General features: G+C 38.5%; 1 protein-coding gene across 2 annotated transcripts in view; it reads right to left on the bottom strand.

Annotated features, from left to right (window-relative positions):
- Positions 1–18,090, bottom strand: part of LOC136253801 (uncharacterized) — a 168,611-nt gene that overhangs the window by 52,053 nt on the left and 98,468 nt on the right. Inside the window, exons 9-12 of one of the 2 annotated variants that reach the window (XM_066046461.1) lie at positions 16,464–16,526; positions 15,318–15,383; positions 8,228–9,911; positions 6,172–6,518 (exon numbers count right to left, since the gene is read on the bottom strand). In XM_066046461.1, coding sequence (XP_065902533.1) covers positions 6,172–6,518; positions 8,228–9,911; positions 15,318–15,383; positions 16,464–16,526 — 2,160 coding nt within the window. The remainder of the gene's footprint in view (positions 1–6,171; positions 6,519–8,227; positions 9,912–15,317; positions 15,384–16,463; positions 16,527–18,090) is intronic. The other variant, XM_066046466.1, reaches the window with a different exon arrangement.

The following is an 18,090-nucleotide window of genomic DNA, read 5'->3' as shown; positions in this document are numbered from 1 at the left end:
CCCAGCAGTTGGGGAGAGGTGCTGAGGTGTGAGTGTAAAGTAGGAAACAGTCATGACACGTATGCTGTAGCAATCAAGAAACTGGTCAATGGAAATTATGTTGTAGTGGGGCACGTTCCTCGTAAAATATCATCAATCTGCTCGATATTTATTCGACGTGGTGGCACCATTCATGGTACCATTAATGGCAACTGACAATACTCTGCAGATCTTCCACAAGGAGGCATGAAAATATCATGCATTTTGACATTCAGTATGTTGTGCTGCTCTAAAGTTGAAAAAGCTAAAAAGTGTATTGAGTCATCTTTGTGCACTAAAAGTGTGAAATTTGATGCTGAAGTAGTAGAGCCACCGACTACGAAGTCAGTGGAAGGTGTTGCAGTTGTGCCTGAAGAGAATCTTGAAGTTACCATGCACACACCGAGTCCCTGTGATGTTTCAGTGGCATCGGTAGACTTGACCGAAGGAGATGTATCACCAGCAAAAAAGAAACAAAGAATTTGTGATATGGAGAGAATAATTATGGGGGAGGAGTTGACTGACGAAACCATAAGTCGGGCACAGCAATTGCTGAAATCAAACTATCAGCAGTTTAATGGGTTCCAGTCCACATTATTGCAGGGAAGGAAGATGGCACTAACTGACACCCAAATACATAACAAGGTGCAAATAATCCACTGTTCTAAGAGAAATCATTGGATAACAGTGACTACAGTAAACTGTAAAGAGGGAGAGGTGAGGATCTATGATTCGGTGTTTAATTCATGTGATGACGAGGTTGAGCTGGTAGTTCATAATCTAATCAAGGTTGACACTACCCCACGAATTAAAGTAATGCATTGTCAGAAACAAACTGGAGGCAAAGACTGTGGTGTTTTTAGCATTGTGTTTGCAACTGCCATAGTCTTAGGGTTAAATCCTGGAAAGATAACATTTTTTACAGCCTGTAATGAGAGCCCACCTTGTGAACTGTTTCAACAAAGGTGAAATGATCATGTTCCCTTACAAGTAACCATAACATCTAAGCAAGTTATATCATGCTTGATAATTCATTAAGGTTGTAAATATGATACATGTATTACCATGTAATAGTCTGTTTATACAATTGTAAATTGAATCATTGTATTGTACAATAATAATCAGTATTTTTACAGATGCATGCAACGTTTCTGTCATATACCATGTAAACAAGAAGTGATCCCTGATTCCTTAAAACCGTTCCTGATAATCTCAGGCTTTGCTTAAGGTAATCATATAAGCCCTGTAGCCACTTTGCTCCTAGTGACTTGACAGCAGTTAAGCAAGGACAACAGGCTTCTTCTCACTAAGTCCCTGCACTTGCTCTGATATTTGTTTAGCATACCATGCTTGAAACTCTCCCCTCAGGTATTCCTTAGCTGCTTTGTTGACACTAAGGTCAAGAGGTTGTAACCTGTCTGTGCAATTTGCTTGCACTAGGGTAACATTTATGTAGTTGTCATCAAGAAGTTTAAACAGATCACTGGTACATTGGGCCTCAAACGTATCAAAAATTAACAAACTAGGATGATTATCTGGTAATTTCAGGGTCTTCCTCTTGTCCTTAATGTATGGTAAGATAATGTTTTCCACATAGCGCTTCATCGTCTGCTCATTTGACCAATGATTTGCAGAAAATATTATATCCCATGATTCAGGAAACTGGTACTGTGGGAGACAGCATTCAGTTTTTCCTTTATACACAAGTTGTGGCGGCAAAAAGTCTCCAGTCATTGAGCCAGCAAAGTCAGCTGTGATTTGCCACTTATCGTCTTTACCTGCCACCTCTACACGCTTGGCTCCCTCCACCTCCATGGTCCACGATGAAACTGGAATATAATTTATGCCAGTCTGATCAAAATTAATGACTAGATCAAGGGGAATTTCATCCATGATAACAACGTTTCTGATTTCTAAAAAAACTCCTGTCTAATTTCTTCAAAATGCTCTACATGCACCTTAGCCTTAGTAGTGGCTTTCCGCTTCACAAAATTCATTCGACGCAACAAATATTTTGCCCATGCCTTTGTTAATGTGATATTAGACAAGAGGTTTGCATCTTTGCTCATTAGTGTCCCCTTCCCTGTAGCAATTACTACGTCAGTATTCACTGCTGCACCAATACCAGGCTCTCTAAAGTACCTGATGTATTCTTGAACTTGTCTGTCAAGCTCCTCCCCAATCATTAGTGGTCGCCCTGTTTTCTTACATGGCAATGTTGGAATTTCTACTACCGCTGGTTTTCCTTTTCCATTTCCATCAGAACCTGAGTTTATTTCGTAATTCGGCTTGATAGAGCTTTTTCAGCCTTCTAACAGTTGTATCAGTCAGCAACAGATCGGGATAATTCTTTTCGGAATACTTAATTGATGCCACAACTCCACAGCTCTTTTCCCAACTTGAAATCTCTCTGCTAGAGTTAGCTTAAAATATGGTCCTCTGCTGGCTGGTGCTGTCAAAACTTCAGAGACGTGCTTATTAGCTGCTTCAATCGCTGAAGATGGTACACGTGCACTTAAAAGACCATGAGGATCTGACAACTGAAGTTTGTCTTCAGAAGATGATCCTTTAAGGCATCGTTTAAAGTAGCTCAGTATTGACATACTATAATCATCTGTTAATATCACCAAACCACCAAGAACCACAAAGACGCTGCTCAGTAAACCTCAAAATTTTTAGCGGATAAAATTTTGGTGGGTTACTATTTGTCTGCCAAATCCGCCAAAGTGCTCTGCCGCCAAAGTGTTCTCCCACCAAAGTTTTGTGCTGTACGGTACTCTAATAGAGCAGTTAGCTGTCTGATTATTCATTAGAGTTACTGACTGTTCTATTAGAGTACACTAGTCGTTTTCTGTGGTATGTATTTTGACAAGCAAGGAGTAATAGTATTGTTCAAGTACTCTGCCTATTATGTTCAATGCTTTCAGGTACCTTTTATGCTCATAACAATGTATGAATAATCTCTAGGTCCCTAATGATCCCTTAAAATTCCTAATTTTACCTTGAATTTGATGGCTTACTTTTTGTAGCATATTTATGATTGGTGAAGCTGTAAATTACTTTAAGATAAGCTGCAGCAAAGTCATGTGTCTCCTGAATGAGCAAATCAATTAGTTGTTGATATGTAGATGGTGCAACACTGAGCCCAAAGGGCATAACTGTAAATTGAAACTGTCCAGCAGGGGTAACAGAAGCAGTTTTATAGCAAGACTATTTGTTCATTGGCACTTGCCAGTATCGTCTAGTAAGATCAAGTGTTGATAAAAATTGTGCTTGCCCTAGCTGATCAATCAGGCCATTGATCCTAGGAATGGGATATGTATTAGTCTATGAAGTGGCATTCAGGCATTCATAATCTACACAAAGTCTAAGGGACCCATCGTTTTGACTATCGGAACAATCGGTGCAGCCTATTTGCTGGCTGGTTCAATAATTCCCTGATTTAAGATCTCTTTGAGCTCTTGCCTCACCATTGCCCGATAAGCCTGTTGTACACTGTATGGTGATTGTTTAATGGGTTTTGTATTGTCAGTATCAATGTGGTGTTCCGAAGGCCTCACCCATTGTCAGACATTCTTGGGCACTGAGATAGACACCCATCAATTTGTAGCAACACTTTCAAATAAAAACTCGTGTGCATAAAATTCCAACCATGTAGCTGGTTGAAGAAACATGTGTGGCTTGGGCTGTAAAAATATATCATGCTGTAAGTAAAATTTGCCTGCTTTTTCAAACTTAATTTCATCGCCCATAACTTTTTATGCCATTTTCAGCAGATGCATATTTATAAGCAGTAAATGGTCTTGATAATACAAGTTGCAGAATGCAAATCTTATATTCCAGTACTGAGATGTGTCCTGTTAGGTGATGGGGTGTAGATTTGCCACCATGTCCGTTTTTTGCAGGCCCAGCCACATAAATAAACCTGTCATTGGTTGGGCTTTCTGTAACATGCTAAGGTTGTAGTAAAGTACTTTGGAGAAGCTTCACTGTTCGCATGTACTGCATCTACTTCACTCAATTCAACAAGGCATTTATTAAGACCTGCACTGGTGGCATACCTTTATGAGTAGTTGAAATAGGCCTGCACTTGATCAACCAACAAGCTGTAGTCACACACAGGGTCATGCAGTTGGAAAGACTTCATTGCCAGTAGCTGGTTCCAGTATGCGGAGACAGCAGAACGGTCATTGATTTATATCATGGTTAAAGAACTTGTTCCAATTGTCATTAGTGGTGCTGTCTGGGGTATCATAAATGTATCAAAAGTTCAATGTGATAAAAAAGATTTGGCCTCTTCCACCAACAAAAGCTTCTCAAAAGACAAGACAGTGATACAGTACATCGGTCTACTGCTGTATTTGGAAAAACAGAAGATAATACTCACAGCTTCCACTTACAGTAGGTGCAACCTCCTCAGCAAAACAAGCTAGCATTCCAGACTCATATGCTTGGCAGTAGGAAAACAGGAGCTTCAAGCTATTGAAAAGAAGAGCTTCAAGCTATTGAAATGAAGTTTCATGAATCCCATAAGCCAAAGGTAACACTAGTAAACAAAGTTATAAATTCATTTGGCACTTTCATAGCTGCCAAGTACAAGAAGGCTGGTGTTCAAACCTCAATGTTTGTCTGCACAATGTGGCTTGTGGTCACCCACAAACCATCAACAAATTGCCACACTTGGAAAAACTGAAAAGAACACTCATAGGACTCCTCAGTAAAACAAGTTAGCATTCCAGACACTTATATCAAGATGCTTGTTAGATGGAAAAGTAGAGTTCCACAGTTTTATTGCATGTAGGAGAGAAAATAATGAGTTTATTCATGCAGGTAAACTGATGCAATGGAAGTTACAAATGACTGTCAAGTACAGGGATTTATAATTAACAGAGGTAGTAATACCATGAATTAGGTGTAGAAGGAAATTATTCGTACACTTTCTTGCAACAGGGGAGGGGAGATCAGCAGATAGTCTAACAATACTACAAACTCAAAATATTTATTAGCACACCATTTTGCTGTCAAAGGGTATGTTTTGTGCTGATATCAGAATTAAAGATATTTGTACATTATACAGTAAATGTCAATTACACCACAGCATAAGCTTAGTTTAGCCATAAGCAGAAATGTGCTTAGCTTATGATATCAGAAATGTCATGCTGTATGATACATATGTATTCCTACATTCTGAAAAATCCAGTCAGCAGGATAAAACACATGACTAAACAACTGCTTATTGCTTTTAATTAAAATGTTACTGACTTATGTAACACCAGCTGTGTTTGGACAGATCTAGAGCTTCTTGGCTTTTGTAAATACTCATTTTGCCCTCATTTTGCCCTAATTACTGTTGATTTACTTTATGAATTCTAACTCAAGCTAGCATCTTTCACATACATTATCTGTACAAGATAGTATATTATAGTGATATGGGAAATTTGATACATTAAACAATCAAGTTAACATTTTTACAAATGCTTCATTATTCTTATTACAGAATAATTATAATTATATACAAAGTTTGACAAACATAATAGGCTTGTGCCAATTACACCAGTGTAATTTCAAACATGTTCTATAGTATAACAAAAACACTGCTGACAAGCATTATGCGGATATAATGGACCAATTTTCATAATATGTGACCTGGTCTGAGAAAACTGGGCTTATCACCTATTAAAAGCATTGAGAAATGCCGGTTTAAAACATTCAGTGTGCTGGAGCTCACCGATGCTTGAAGCTATGTGTAACACGTTTTACACTAATTCCTTACCTTCACGAGCATCGATTGTACAAGAAATAAGCATCTAAGTTTCCCACCATTTTTGATATTCTTCTTGATGTTGCCAAAAATGATAACATACCCCTTCTGCATTATTGTAATTACTAATTATTCACACTTTGAAGACATAAGATCAAGATAGTCTAATAGAGCAGTCATTTACTCCAATACAGCAGTCAGGAGCTACTGATATACTCTAATAAAGCAGTCAGCTCTTGAACATAATACCGGTTTTGAAGGCATAATTTTGCTTTGATTTAAGCACTGCTTAATAACATAGTAGTCTGTTTTAAAAAGTATAATTGGCTCAAGTCTAAACTGTAGGTGAATAGTCAAATTCTACAAATTTTCTGCGTTACATGGTTACTTACCTGGGTATTGCCTGAGATGTTTATAATAATCTGGATGTAGCTTTCCCTTTAAGCAGCGTAATGGTTTTTGATTAGCTCGGATCTCATCTAATTTCAGGTGGAGATTTGGACACAAGCTACAAGGAATGTAACATTCTGGAGGAGCAGATGCTGGCATAAATGTTGCTGAAATTTCCATCAGTTTGGTGCTAAAGAATGCAATCAAATTCCACCTATCCTGTAGCCCTGCAACACTGACAACCCCATCTTCATCAGGTGATACTACTAATCTGATACAATCGTTGTCATTACTAACATAGTAGTACTGATCACTACCCAAGACTAGCTTAATCATATGTCTCCTCAATCTGAAATTATAGCAAAGAATTATATAACATAGCAGTATGACATATTAACAATAATATAATTCACCCAGAATATGCACATACCGTAATTTACAGATGTACCTGCTAAAAGCCAAACAATTCAGAAGTTGGAACCATGCATTAAAATCAATATGGTAATCTTTCTTCTGCCTTGACCTCAAACTTGTAATGGTATAGGGTTCGAGATGAGCTTAAGGCAGTGAAGAGTATGCAACTTGGCAAGAGCTCGTTCAGTCCATGAAACATCATTGCAAAAAGTTGCTGTATTAAAAATTTCCAAATTTATGGATATTTTTGAATAGTATATCAGACTATTCAAATTACTCTCACATGGACCACAAAAATACCCAAGACCAGACCTTATCGTCTGCAGGCAAAGCTTAATAATATCTAAATTATGTTGCATGTTAACACATTAATTTTAAAGGCTCGGTACTTGGCTGCAATTTAAGCCATAAAGAAACAGCATGAGAAATGATGACTCCATCATTTCCAAGGAGAATGATAATGATGGATGACAGATCAAACAAGGTCCAATCAGATCAGTGTTGTTGGACTGCCCTAGTCAGTCCATACAACCATTCTCATCAAGTTGCCACATGCTACTTGTGAAATATAACTCAAAGCAGCCCATCATCATTCATGTGGTCATGCCCACAATCCTTTAGTGTCAATTATATGGATTCAAGTAACAAGGTCCTGAAATACTTTTCATACAGTATATGGAAACTGTAACAGCGATGTAGTGAATTGTGGTGGTATCTGGTTGCATGCTCCTTTTCTGCCTTTGGCAGTTCATGAGTTCCTGCTTTAGTTTGCTATCTATTTAGCTAATAACAAAATGAGATGAGTACAAACTTTGCTATGGAGGTACAACACTAGGATACAGTTCAACCCTTGACACATTAACCCTTTATTACCGAATAGCTACTATATTGCCAAAAAAGTGTGTTACAGGTGCCCTTATAAATGGACCCATAACTCCTTCATCCTAAGGGCTACGAAGTTGAAATAACCACCAATTTGTTGAGTAGGCCCAAGCGTTTCTAATAAACGTTGATAAGAATAAGTATGGGGAACTATCAACACTTATAAACACACAAACAATTGTACCTGCTTATTCGATAACTTTCGCTCTGAGCATCATGGTCTGCTTTACTAAGAATAAAACTGTTCCTCATGTAATAAGGATTCTTTAAAAATATACAGTATGATGTAACCGGGAGTTATAGCAAGATGGCGGTGCCCATCTTTTGCTGCTATGGTGAAGAATAACAATGCGCCTTTCTTCTCTTCAAAGCACGTGAGTTATGTGTTTTCTTGTAAGGTTTTTAGATGTTTGGGTAGAAGGGAAAGAGGGCTTTCATATGGTATACAGCGTTCCATGTTAATTAATGGGTGGGGTCCTCACATATCATGCAAAGATCACACAAGCCATAAATATTCATTTCCTGAGGTTTTTCTGTGGTTTTACAACAAAATAACTTCGGTAAGAAAGGGTTAAAGCTACTAGTTACTGAACTTTCACATACAGTTTACTATAACTATGATTGTGGTGTAAATTTATTGTTGCAAACCAGAGTCCTAATGCAAAAATTTTATGAATTAACCATAATATTAAAGGGTCACATACAACTGGGTATTTGACATACTGTACTATAGCTACAGTGTTGTATGGTTATAACACTTACATGTAAAGATCTTCCTCTTGCTTGATGTTTCGGTCAATGCAGGTAGCAAGCATCTGGTAGAATACCATGAGTGGGATGAAGTTATCTGGAAACTTAAAATAAACAATGCAAGCATTTTTATCTTTATCAGCAGGCAACTTGGAGCTGGGTTGTGGCAAATCCCAAGGTAACATTGGGGGTACAATGAAAACTCTGGTTTGTTGCTTTGGTAGTTGAAATTCTTCCTCCAGAAAGTAAATACTATTGTTAACCTCAGCAACAAACCCAAACAGCTCTACAAATTCAATAGCTTGCTTAGTGGACAATGGAAAGCCAAATTGCTTTTGGTCTTTGTTGAATTTTTCAACCATGCAAGAAATGAAATCCTCCACCAAAATACCATGATTCCTAAGACGCCTATATTGTGCATCATGGCGACTGGAATCAAGTTTATATGGGTGTGCAACAATGACATAGGCAAATAATTTTGCCAGCCATTGCGGAGAGAGAACCACTACTTCTCTCAATGATTCCGTGTTTGGAAAATGCAGAATTGTGCCCTTGTTGTGAAAGTGTAGCAAAGCACCCTTAAATTCTTTACTATCCATGGCAGCAAAAAAGCCACAATTATTTGTAATGGTATGGAATTCGTTGGTAGTAATTACAGCTTTGTTGGTTGCAAATAGCTCTTTCTCAATATTCAGGTACACAACTGGGTGTTTCTGAATAAGAATATGCTGGGAGGCTTCAGTAAGTTCAGCCTTTAAACGATCTAGCTCCTTTTTATCCGTATCTTTATTGCTTATAAAAAAGCAATACTTCTCCAGTGCATTTCTAAGGCCTTCCCCAATACCAGCTAAGTGCTGAGCATAAGGTTTCGTTTGTAGTAAAAGAAACAAACAATCAATAATTTCTTTTTTTCTTTTTGAAATGGCCATTTTATCTCCCACTTTATCAATATGGGTAGCAACCAAATATACCACAGGTAAAAATTTAGATTTAGAATTATGCTTTGTGCCATCTTTGTGACAAATAGAGTGGATTGCTTTCAACCAGTAGCAAACAGTTTCAGCACCTGTTGTAGTGGGATTAACATCCTTTTTTGTGTATGGATCCCTGACAACATTTCTGCCTTGTGTGGGGTCATGGAGGCTCTGAGAGGCATCAAAAACTACCATCGCTACATTGTCCTCTTTGAGGAACATCGAATGTAGTCCATGATAAACTGATTGACCAGCAAAGTCCCAGATGATAGCATCAATTCCATCACCATTAACAAGGACTGCTGCCTTAGCTTGCTCCAGATCAGCCTTAATTGCCGCGGGCAATTTAGGCAAGCTTTTTTGGAGCTGTAGCTTGTTTGAAGCTGTGCGTATGGGCCCAAGGTCTGCTGCAGAGAGTTTAATCTCTGCTGTAACCTTAAGCTTAGTAAGCTTAGTATGAAATGCATTTTGCAATTTCTCTGAAATCTTGTCCTTTGCAACGCGAGACCAGTTAGTAGTATACACAGTGCATATATTAACATCTGCTCCTTGTGTGGCAATGTTCTCTTTAAACGTGTCTCCTAAAAGTGTAGAAGTTAGACAAGTCTTCCCAGATTTCTCTTGCCCCAGAATATATATCGATATACTGGATGAACTAGCCTCTCCTTCTGTTAATGCCATAGCATAAGCTGTATCTTCTCTCTCTGTTTCTTCATTGTCACCTGCAGCAATAAAATATAACATGTGAATTGTTAGGTACAAGTACGTATATAGCATTGTGCATACAGCATATAGTAATCTAATCCAAAACAGCCAAGCTGTAAAAAAAGAGTGCGGCCCTGAGAAAGGCTATGGTGAAAAAAGATGTAAAATCCAAGGTGGCGGCCAAGAAATGGCTGTGATGGTAGGTTAATGGTAAAAATTTTAATAACGACAATTCAGGTGAATTTTGTGCCAAGACCAAGCGGCACCAAATTCACCTGAATTGTTGTTATTAAAATTTTTACCATTAACCTACCATCACAGCCATTTCTTGGCTGCCACCTTGGATTTCACATCTTTTTTCACCATAGCCTTTCTCAGGGCCGCACTCTTTTTTTACAGCTTGGCTGTTTTGGATTAGATTTCACTTCTTTTTGTATTTGTATACCCCAAAGCCGGCCTATGGCCGGCTTTAGGGATTTTAACGTGTCATTTTTTCTTTACTACAGGAAGAAGAAAAGATGAAGTAGGGTGATTTCTTTGTAGCTGACCTCTCTGCAAGGTGATCCTTCTAGCTGATCTCTCTACCGGATGACTTGTTTGTAGCTGAACTCTCTACAGGGTGATTTGTTTGTAGCTGAACTCTCTACAAGGTAACTTCTTCTAGCTGATCTTTCTACAGGGTAATTTGTTTGTAACTGAATTCTCTACAGGGTGATTTGTTTGCAGCTAAACTGCTGAACTCTCTACAATGCAACTTCTTCTAGCTGAACTCTCTACGGGTGGCTTGTTTCTAGCTGATCTCTCTACAGGGTGACTTGTTTCTAGCTGAACTCTCTACAGGGTGATTTGTTTGTAGCTGAATTCTCTACAGGGCAATTTGTTTGCAGCTGAACTCTGTACATGGTAGTTTCTTTGTAGCTGAACTCTTTACAATGTAACTTCTTATAGCTGAACTCTCTACAGGGTGACTTGTTTCTAGCTGATCTCTGTACAGTGTAACTTGTTTCTAGCTGAACTCTCTACAGGGTGATTTATTTGTAGCTGAATTCTCTACAAGGTAACTTCTTCTAGCTGATCTTTCTACAGGGTGATTTGTTTGTAGCTGAATTTTCTACAGGGCAATTTGTTTGCAGCTGAACTCTGTACATGGTAGTTTCTTTGTAGCTGAACTCTTTACAATGTAACTTCTTATAGCTGAACTCTCTACAGGGTGACTTGTTTCTAGCTGATCTCTGTACAGTGTAACTTGTTTCTAGCTGAACTCTCTACAGGGTGATTTGTTTGTAGCTGAATTCTCTACAAGGTAACTTCTTCTAGCTGATCTTTCTACAGGGTGATTTGTTTGTAGCTGAATTTTCTACAGGGCAATTTGTTTGCAGCTGAACTCTGTACATGGTAGTTTCTTTGTAGCTGAACTCTCTACAATGTAACTTCTTCTAGCTGAACTCTCTACAGGGTGACTTGTTTCTAGCTGAACTCTCTACAGGGTGATTTGTTAGTAGCTGAATTCTCTACAGGGCAATTTGTTTGCAGCTGAACTCTCTACATGGTAGTTTCTTTGTAGCTGAACTCTCTACAATGTAACTTCTTCTAGCTGAACTCTCTACAATGTAACTTCTTCTAGCTGAACTCTCTACATGGTGACTTGTTTCTAGCTGAACTCTCTACAGGGTGATTTGTTTCTAGCTGAACTATCTACAAGATAACTTCTTCTAGCTGATCTTTATACAGGGTGATTTGTTTGTAGCTGAATTCTGTACAGGGCAATTTGTTTGCAGCTGAACTCTGTACATGGTAGTTTCTTTGTAGCTGAACTCTCTACAATGTAACTCCTTCTAGCTGAACTCTCTACAGAGTGACTTGTTTCTAGCTGAACTCTCTACAGGGTGATTTGTTTGTAGCTGAATTCTCTACAGGGCAATTTGTTTGCAGCTGAACTCTCTACATGGTAGTTTCTTTGTAGCTGAACTCTCTACAATGTAACTTCTTCTAGCTGATCTCTCTACAGGGTAATTTGTTTGCAGCTGAACTCTGTACATGGTAGTTTCTTTGTAGCTGAACTCTCTACAATGTAACTTCTTCTAGCTGAACTCTCTACAGGGTGACTTGTTTCTAGCTGAACTCTCTACAGGATGATTTGTTTGTAGCTGAATTCTCTACAGGGCAATTTGTTTGCAGCTGAACTCTGTACATGGTAGTTTCTTTGTAGCTGAACTCTCTACAATGTAACTTCTTCTAGCTGAACTCTCTACAGTGTGACTTGTTTCTAGCTGAACTCTCTACAGGGTGATTTGTTTGTAGCTGAATTCTCTACAGGGAAATTTGTTTGAGGCTGAACTCTCTACATGGTAGTTTCTTTGTAGCTGAACTCTCTACAATGTAACTTCTTCTAGCTGATCTCTCTACAGGGCAATCTGTTTGCAGCTGAACTCTGTACATGGTAGTTTCTTTGTAGCTGAACTCTCTACAATGTAACTTCTTCTAGCTGAACTCTCTATATGGTGACTTGTTTCTAGCTGATCTCCCTACAGGGTGACTTGTTTCTAGCTGAACTCTCTACAGGGTGATTTGTTTGTAGCTGAATTCTCTACAGGGCTATTTGTTTGAGGCTGAACTCTCTACATGGTAGTTTCTTTGTAGCTGAACTCTCTACAATGTAACTTCTTCTAGCTGAACTCTCTATATGGTGACTTGTTTCTAGCTGATCTCTCTACAGGGTGACTTGTTTCTAGCTGAACTCTCTACAGGGTGATTTGTTTGTAGCTGAACTCTCTACAAGGTAACTTCTTCTAGCTGATCTTTCTAGAAGGTGATTTGTCTGTAGCTGAATTCTCTACAGGGCAATTTGTTTGCAGCTGAACTCTCTACATGGTAGTTTCTTTGTAGCTGAACTCTCTACAATGTAACTTCTTCTAGCTGAACTCTCTACAGGGTGACTTGTTTGTAGCTGAACCCTCTACAGGATGATTTGTTTGTAGCTGAACTCTCTACAAGGTAACTTCTTCTAGCTGATCTTTCTATAGGGTGATTTGTTTGTAGCTGAATTCTCTACAGCGTGATTTGTTTGCTGCCGAGCTCTCTACATGGTAGTTTCTTTGTAGCTGAACTCTCTACAATGTAACTTCATCTAGCTGAACTCTCTACAGGTGACTTGTTTCTAGCTGATCTCTCTACAGGGTGACTTGTTTCTAGCTGAACTCTCTACATGGTGATTTGTTTGTAGCTGAACTCTCTACAAGGTAACTTCTTCTTTCTACAGGGTGATTTGTTTGTAGCTGAATTCTCTACAGGGCGATTTGTTTGCAGCTGAACTCTCTACATGGTAGTTTCTTTGTAGCTGAACTCTCTACAATGTAACCTCTTCTAGCTGAACTCTCTACAGGATGACTTGTTTCTAGCTGATCTCTGTACAGGGTGACTTGTTCCTAGCTGAACTCTCTACAGGATGACTTGTTTCTAGCTGATCTCTCTACAGGGTGATCTGTTCGTAGCTGAAGTCTGTACAGAGTGGTTTGTTTGCAACTGAACTCTCTTACATGGTGGTTTCTTTGTAGCCGAACTCTCTACAAAGTGACTTCTTCTAGCTGATCTATCTACAGGATGACTTGTTTCTAACTGAACTCTTTACAGTGTGATCTGTTCATAGCGGAACTTTCTACTGGGTGATTTGTTTGCAGCTAAACTCTTTGCATGATTGTTTCTTTGTAACTGAACTCTCTACAAGGTAACTTCTTCTAGCTGATCTATCTACAGGATGACTTGTTTCTAACTGAACTCTCTACAGTGTGATCTGTTCATAGCGGAACTTTCTACTGGGTGATTTGTTTGCAGCTAAACTCTTTGCATGATTGTTTCTTTGTAACTGAACTCTCTACAAGGTAACTTCTTCTAGCTGATCTATCTACAGGATGACTTGTTTCTAACTGAACTCTCTACAGTGTGATCTGTTCATAGCGGAACTTTCTACTGGGTGATTTGTTTGCAGCTAAACTCTTTGCATGATTGTTTCTTTGTAACTGAACTCTCTACAATGTGACTTCTTCTAGCTGATCTCTCTACAGGATGACTTGTTTCTAACTGAACTCTCTATAGTGGATCTGTTCATAGCGGAACTTTCTACTGGGTGATTTGTTTGCAGCTAAACTCTTTGCATGATTGTTTCTTTGTAACTGAACTCTCTACAAGGTAACTTCTTTTAGCTGATCTCTCTACAGGGCAATTTGTTTGTAGCTGAATTCTCTACAGGGTGATTTATTTGAGCTGAACTCTCTACAGGATGGCTTCTTTGTAGATGAACTCTCTATCAGGTACCTTCTTCTAGCTGATCTGACTACAGGGTGACTTGTTTGTAGCTGAATTCCCTACAGAATAACTTGCAATGTAATATAACTGAGTAAATTATACATGCAACTGAATGCTTTATTAGGGTGACTGTTCTATTAGAGTATCTCGATCTCGCATTTGCTGAACGTAGTTACCTTTCGAATCATAACTCAGTAATTTGTAATCCGATTCTTCTGTACTACTGCAAGAACTTTCTATGATGATTATTCCAGCTACCTACGGATTTTCAGCTCGTTGCTCTAAGCGGTTTGTCTGGTAGACACGAAAACTAATAATTTTTTTTATTCATAAAAATCGATCGCGTAATTTTGACACAGGTTGGGTTTTGTGTCATATCTCCATGGTCTTTATCTCAATTCCTTTCAAACCACAAAAAGGCACTCCTACGATGGTTGCTCCATCTACATATCAATTTTCAACTGATTCCTCCAAGGGGTTTACCCTGTAGGCGTGACAGACCTTCGACCTTATTTTACGCAAATAATCGGTCATAACTCCGTGAATGTTCATCGGATTCCTACCAAAGTTGGTACGGAGATCCGCCTTAATGAGCCCTTTAAGTGTGCCCAATTTCAGCCCAATCCGAGCACGCATTCGTGTTTTATGGCGAATTTTGCGAAGTGTGCGAAATGAAGATGAAGAAGAAGAAAAAACGAAGAAATTAAAACGAAATTTTGTTCGCTCGTATCTCGGAAATGGCTGGAGCGATTTTCTTCAAAGTTGGTATGTAGACTCCCCTAACTGGGCGGCATGTCTCTAGCAAATTTGGTTCCAATCGGATAAGGGATCACAGAGCTACATAGGTGTGAAAATTGCGTTTTCTTTCTTCCTGTTAATATACTCACGGTGTGGCGCGCCGGCTTCTTGGGCCGCACGACACACTATCGTGTGTCTTGATATATGTACGTATAAAGTTAGTGCAAATAGTACGTACTAAAATATACTTTTCACTAAAACAATGAGAAAGTACTTGACATGAAATAGGATCTCTAAATCTCTACTTTAGCCTACTTTAACCCTAATACACCAGCATGGCTAAAAATGTATTATAGCTTTGTGTACTAGTTTACAATTCTTACTGTCGTCCTCTTCAGCTGATGCTGTGGTAGAAACTTCTTCTTCTCTTGGTGTTCCTTCATTGTCTCCTATATATAACAATAATAGTTACATAAATCTCTATATTATGTGTAGGTTAGAGACCTAACACGAGGATCTTCATGAATTTCAAAACCGAGTGAAGCAAGGTTTTTAAAACATGAAGATCCAAGGGCACGGTATCTAACTAACTTAGATTATGTGGTGGTTATATGCATACAGGGGGAACAATCGTGGGATTAGATTAGACATCAATTCCAAATTGTCACACGTTAAAATGCTGAGCAATACATTTTGTCAAAAACTGAAGAAATTGGAGCTTGCACCTCATCTAGCTCAAGACAGATGCTGGCTAGCAAAGATACTGAACAAGGATTTAGGCTAAATTTGTTCTCTTGTCCCTCTTTGACATCAGCAGCACTGTAGTATGAAGAACAAATGTACATACAACAATATTTTTAAAGCATGGCTTGAGTGGATTATACAATAGTGACGAGTATACGTAGTCACTAGCTGTTGCCTTATTATTAGCAAGGTGTATGGCAACTACCAGCAACAGTATAGCAGAGACCGGGCGCCATTTTGAAAATGCACCACGCCCACATTACGAATAATGTAAAATGACCGTTCTATGAAGAAGCTTACTCATTTAGGTCTATGGTATAGTCCATCTCTAGTTACAGGAAAAACAGGCTAGAAAACAAGATGCACGACAAACAGAATTCTCCATGATATTACTGGACTCCTCTGTTCATGGTGACGGATGTAGCTGCAACATTAAAACTGTATATCCCACAATTAAATTCCTTTTGACATGCATATAAAATGAATGGAATGGATGAGCTCATATTGGCTTGGGTGACCAGTGACTGGTCAGCCACTGGGATATTAGCCTATTATTATGCTTGCAAGAGCATAGAAAATCACTCATCAAATGTAAGATTTGCAATGAGGTCTTTCTGCTACAGCAGATCTCTAACTAACCACATTTTAAGAACTTGCTAGCAGGTCTCTTAGTGGATTTTAAAGACCTGATCATCTTCCAAAGATCAAAGCATATTATGCATTCCATTATCTATACAGCAGCATGGCTATAAATATATTTTTGTGCTCTAGTTGATGATTCTTACTTTCATCCTTTTCAGCTAATGCTGTGACAGAAGCTTCTTCTCTTGGTATTTCTTCATTGTCTCCTATACACAGCAATAATCATACAGTAGATAGTACTGTATAGTAGGGACCACAAAGGAGTAGGCATGGCCCATGAAACCAAAAACCAGCCTCAACTTTCCCAGATGACAATGAGGCAGTATTGGTTAAGTAAAACTAAGCCCAAACAAGCTTTCAGATTGACCCGAAACGCTTTCAAAAAGTTACCATGGAATTTACAAAAAAAATTTATTCAACAGAATTTTCTACTGACTGACAGAGTAACTGGCTGATTCCTTCAGACAAGCGTAACTCGATAACGGCCAAGGCTACAGGCTTTATTTTTTCACTGTTCAGCATCGCTTCGGCCCAAGAGGTACCTTTTGGCATACCGCAGTATGTACAATGCATTCTTCATGGACTTACCAGTGTCCTCCTTTGTGTTTCATTCATCTTTGCTGACAGCGAAAGGTGTCGATTTGGCAGTAGACTGTTATGGCTTCCCTTCAAAATTGAAATCGCCTGTATTTTTCATAGTGGCTATTTTGATTGCAGGGGTGCTTTTCAAACAGTTCTTGATTTGTACTACTGTGTAACGGGTTGAAAATAGCCAACAGCAAAGCATAATGGATACTTCACTTTTCAAATAATAATTAATATAATTGGGGCATGCAGCACCATTTCTTTCAGTATGCGTGGATTACAGAGGTGTTTTCGAACAGTTCTTGATTTGAAATGCTGTGTAACGGGTTGACCATAGCTGACAATGAAGTATAATGGATAGTTTACTTTTCAGACAATAAGTGATATAGATGGGGCACGTGGTACCATTTTAGATGTGGCATGCATGGGTTCACCAGTCATAGCAGATGTTTTTACAAAAAGAAGTTAACAAACAAGTACACGAAAAAAATTGGAATTTTCAACTAGAGTAGGGACGATAGCACATCAATAAAAAGTACTGGAGTAGTCCATGATATTAAATCACAGTAAAACAATATGAAGTGTTATATCCCTACTGTGCATTTTGAGCACAGTAGGAATATAACATTTCTTATTGTTTTACGGTGATTTAATATCATGGACTTGCTTCAGTACTTTTTATCGATGTGCTATGGTCCCAACTCTAGTTGAAAATTCCACGTACTTGTAGTTATATAAATCTAATCCAAAACAGCCAAGCTGTAAAAAAAGTGCGCGGCCCTCAAAAAGGCTATGGTGAAAAAAGATGTGAAATCCAAGGTGGCCGCCAAGAAATGGCTGTGATGGTAGGTTAATGGTAAAAATTTTAATAATGACAATTCAGGTGAATTTTGGTGCCACTTGGTCTTGGCACAAAATTCACCTGAATTGTCATTATTAAAAAATTTTACCATTAACCTACCATCACAGCCATTTCTTGGCCGCCACCTTGGATTTCACATCTTTTTTCACCATAGCCTTTTTGAAGGCCGCACACTTTTTTTTACAGCTTGGCTGTTTTGGATTAGATTTCATTTCTTTTTGTATTTGTATACTATGGCCGGCTTTGGGACTTTTTTAACCTATCTTTTTTCTTTACCACAGGAAGAAGAAAAGATGAAGCAGATGTACTTTAATGATTTTATC

The sequence above is a fragment of the Dysidea avara genome, chromosome 1 (assembly GCF_963678975.1).
Source record: "Dysidea avara chromosome 1, odDysAvar1.4, whole genome shotgun sequence".
Lineage (NCBI taxonomy): Eukaryota > Metazoa > Porifera > Demospongiae > Dictyoceratida > Dysideidae > Dysidea > Dysidea avara.
Note: the sequence above shows the minus strand (reverse complement) of the source record. Positions and strands in the feature narration are given on the sequence as shown.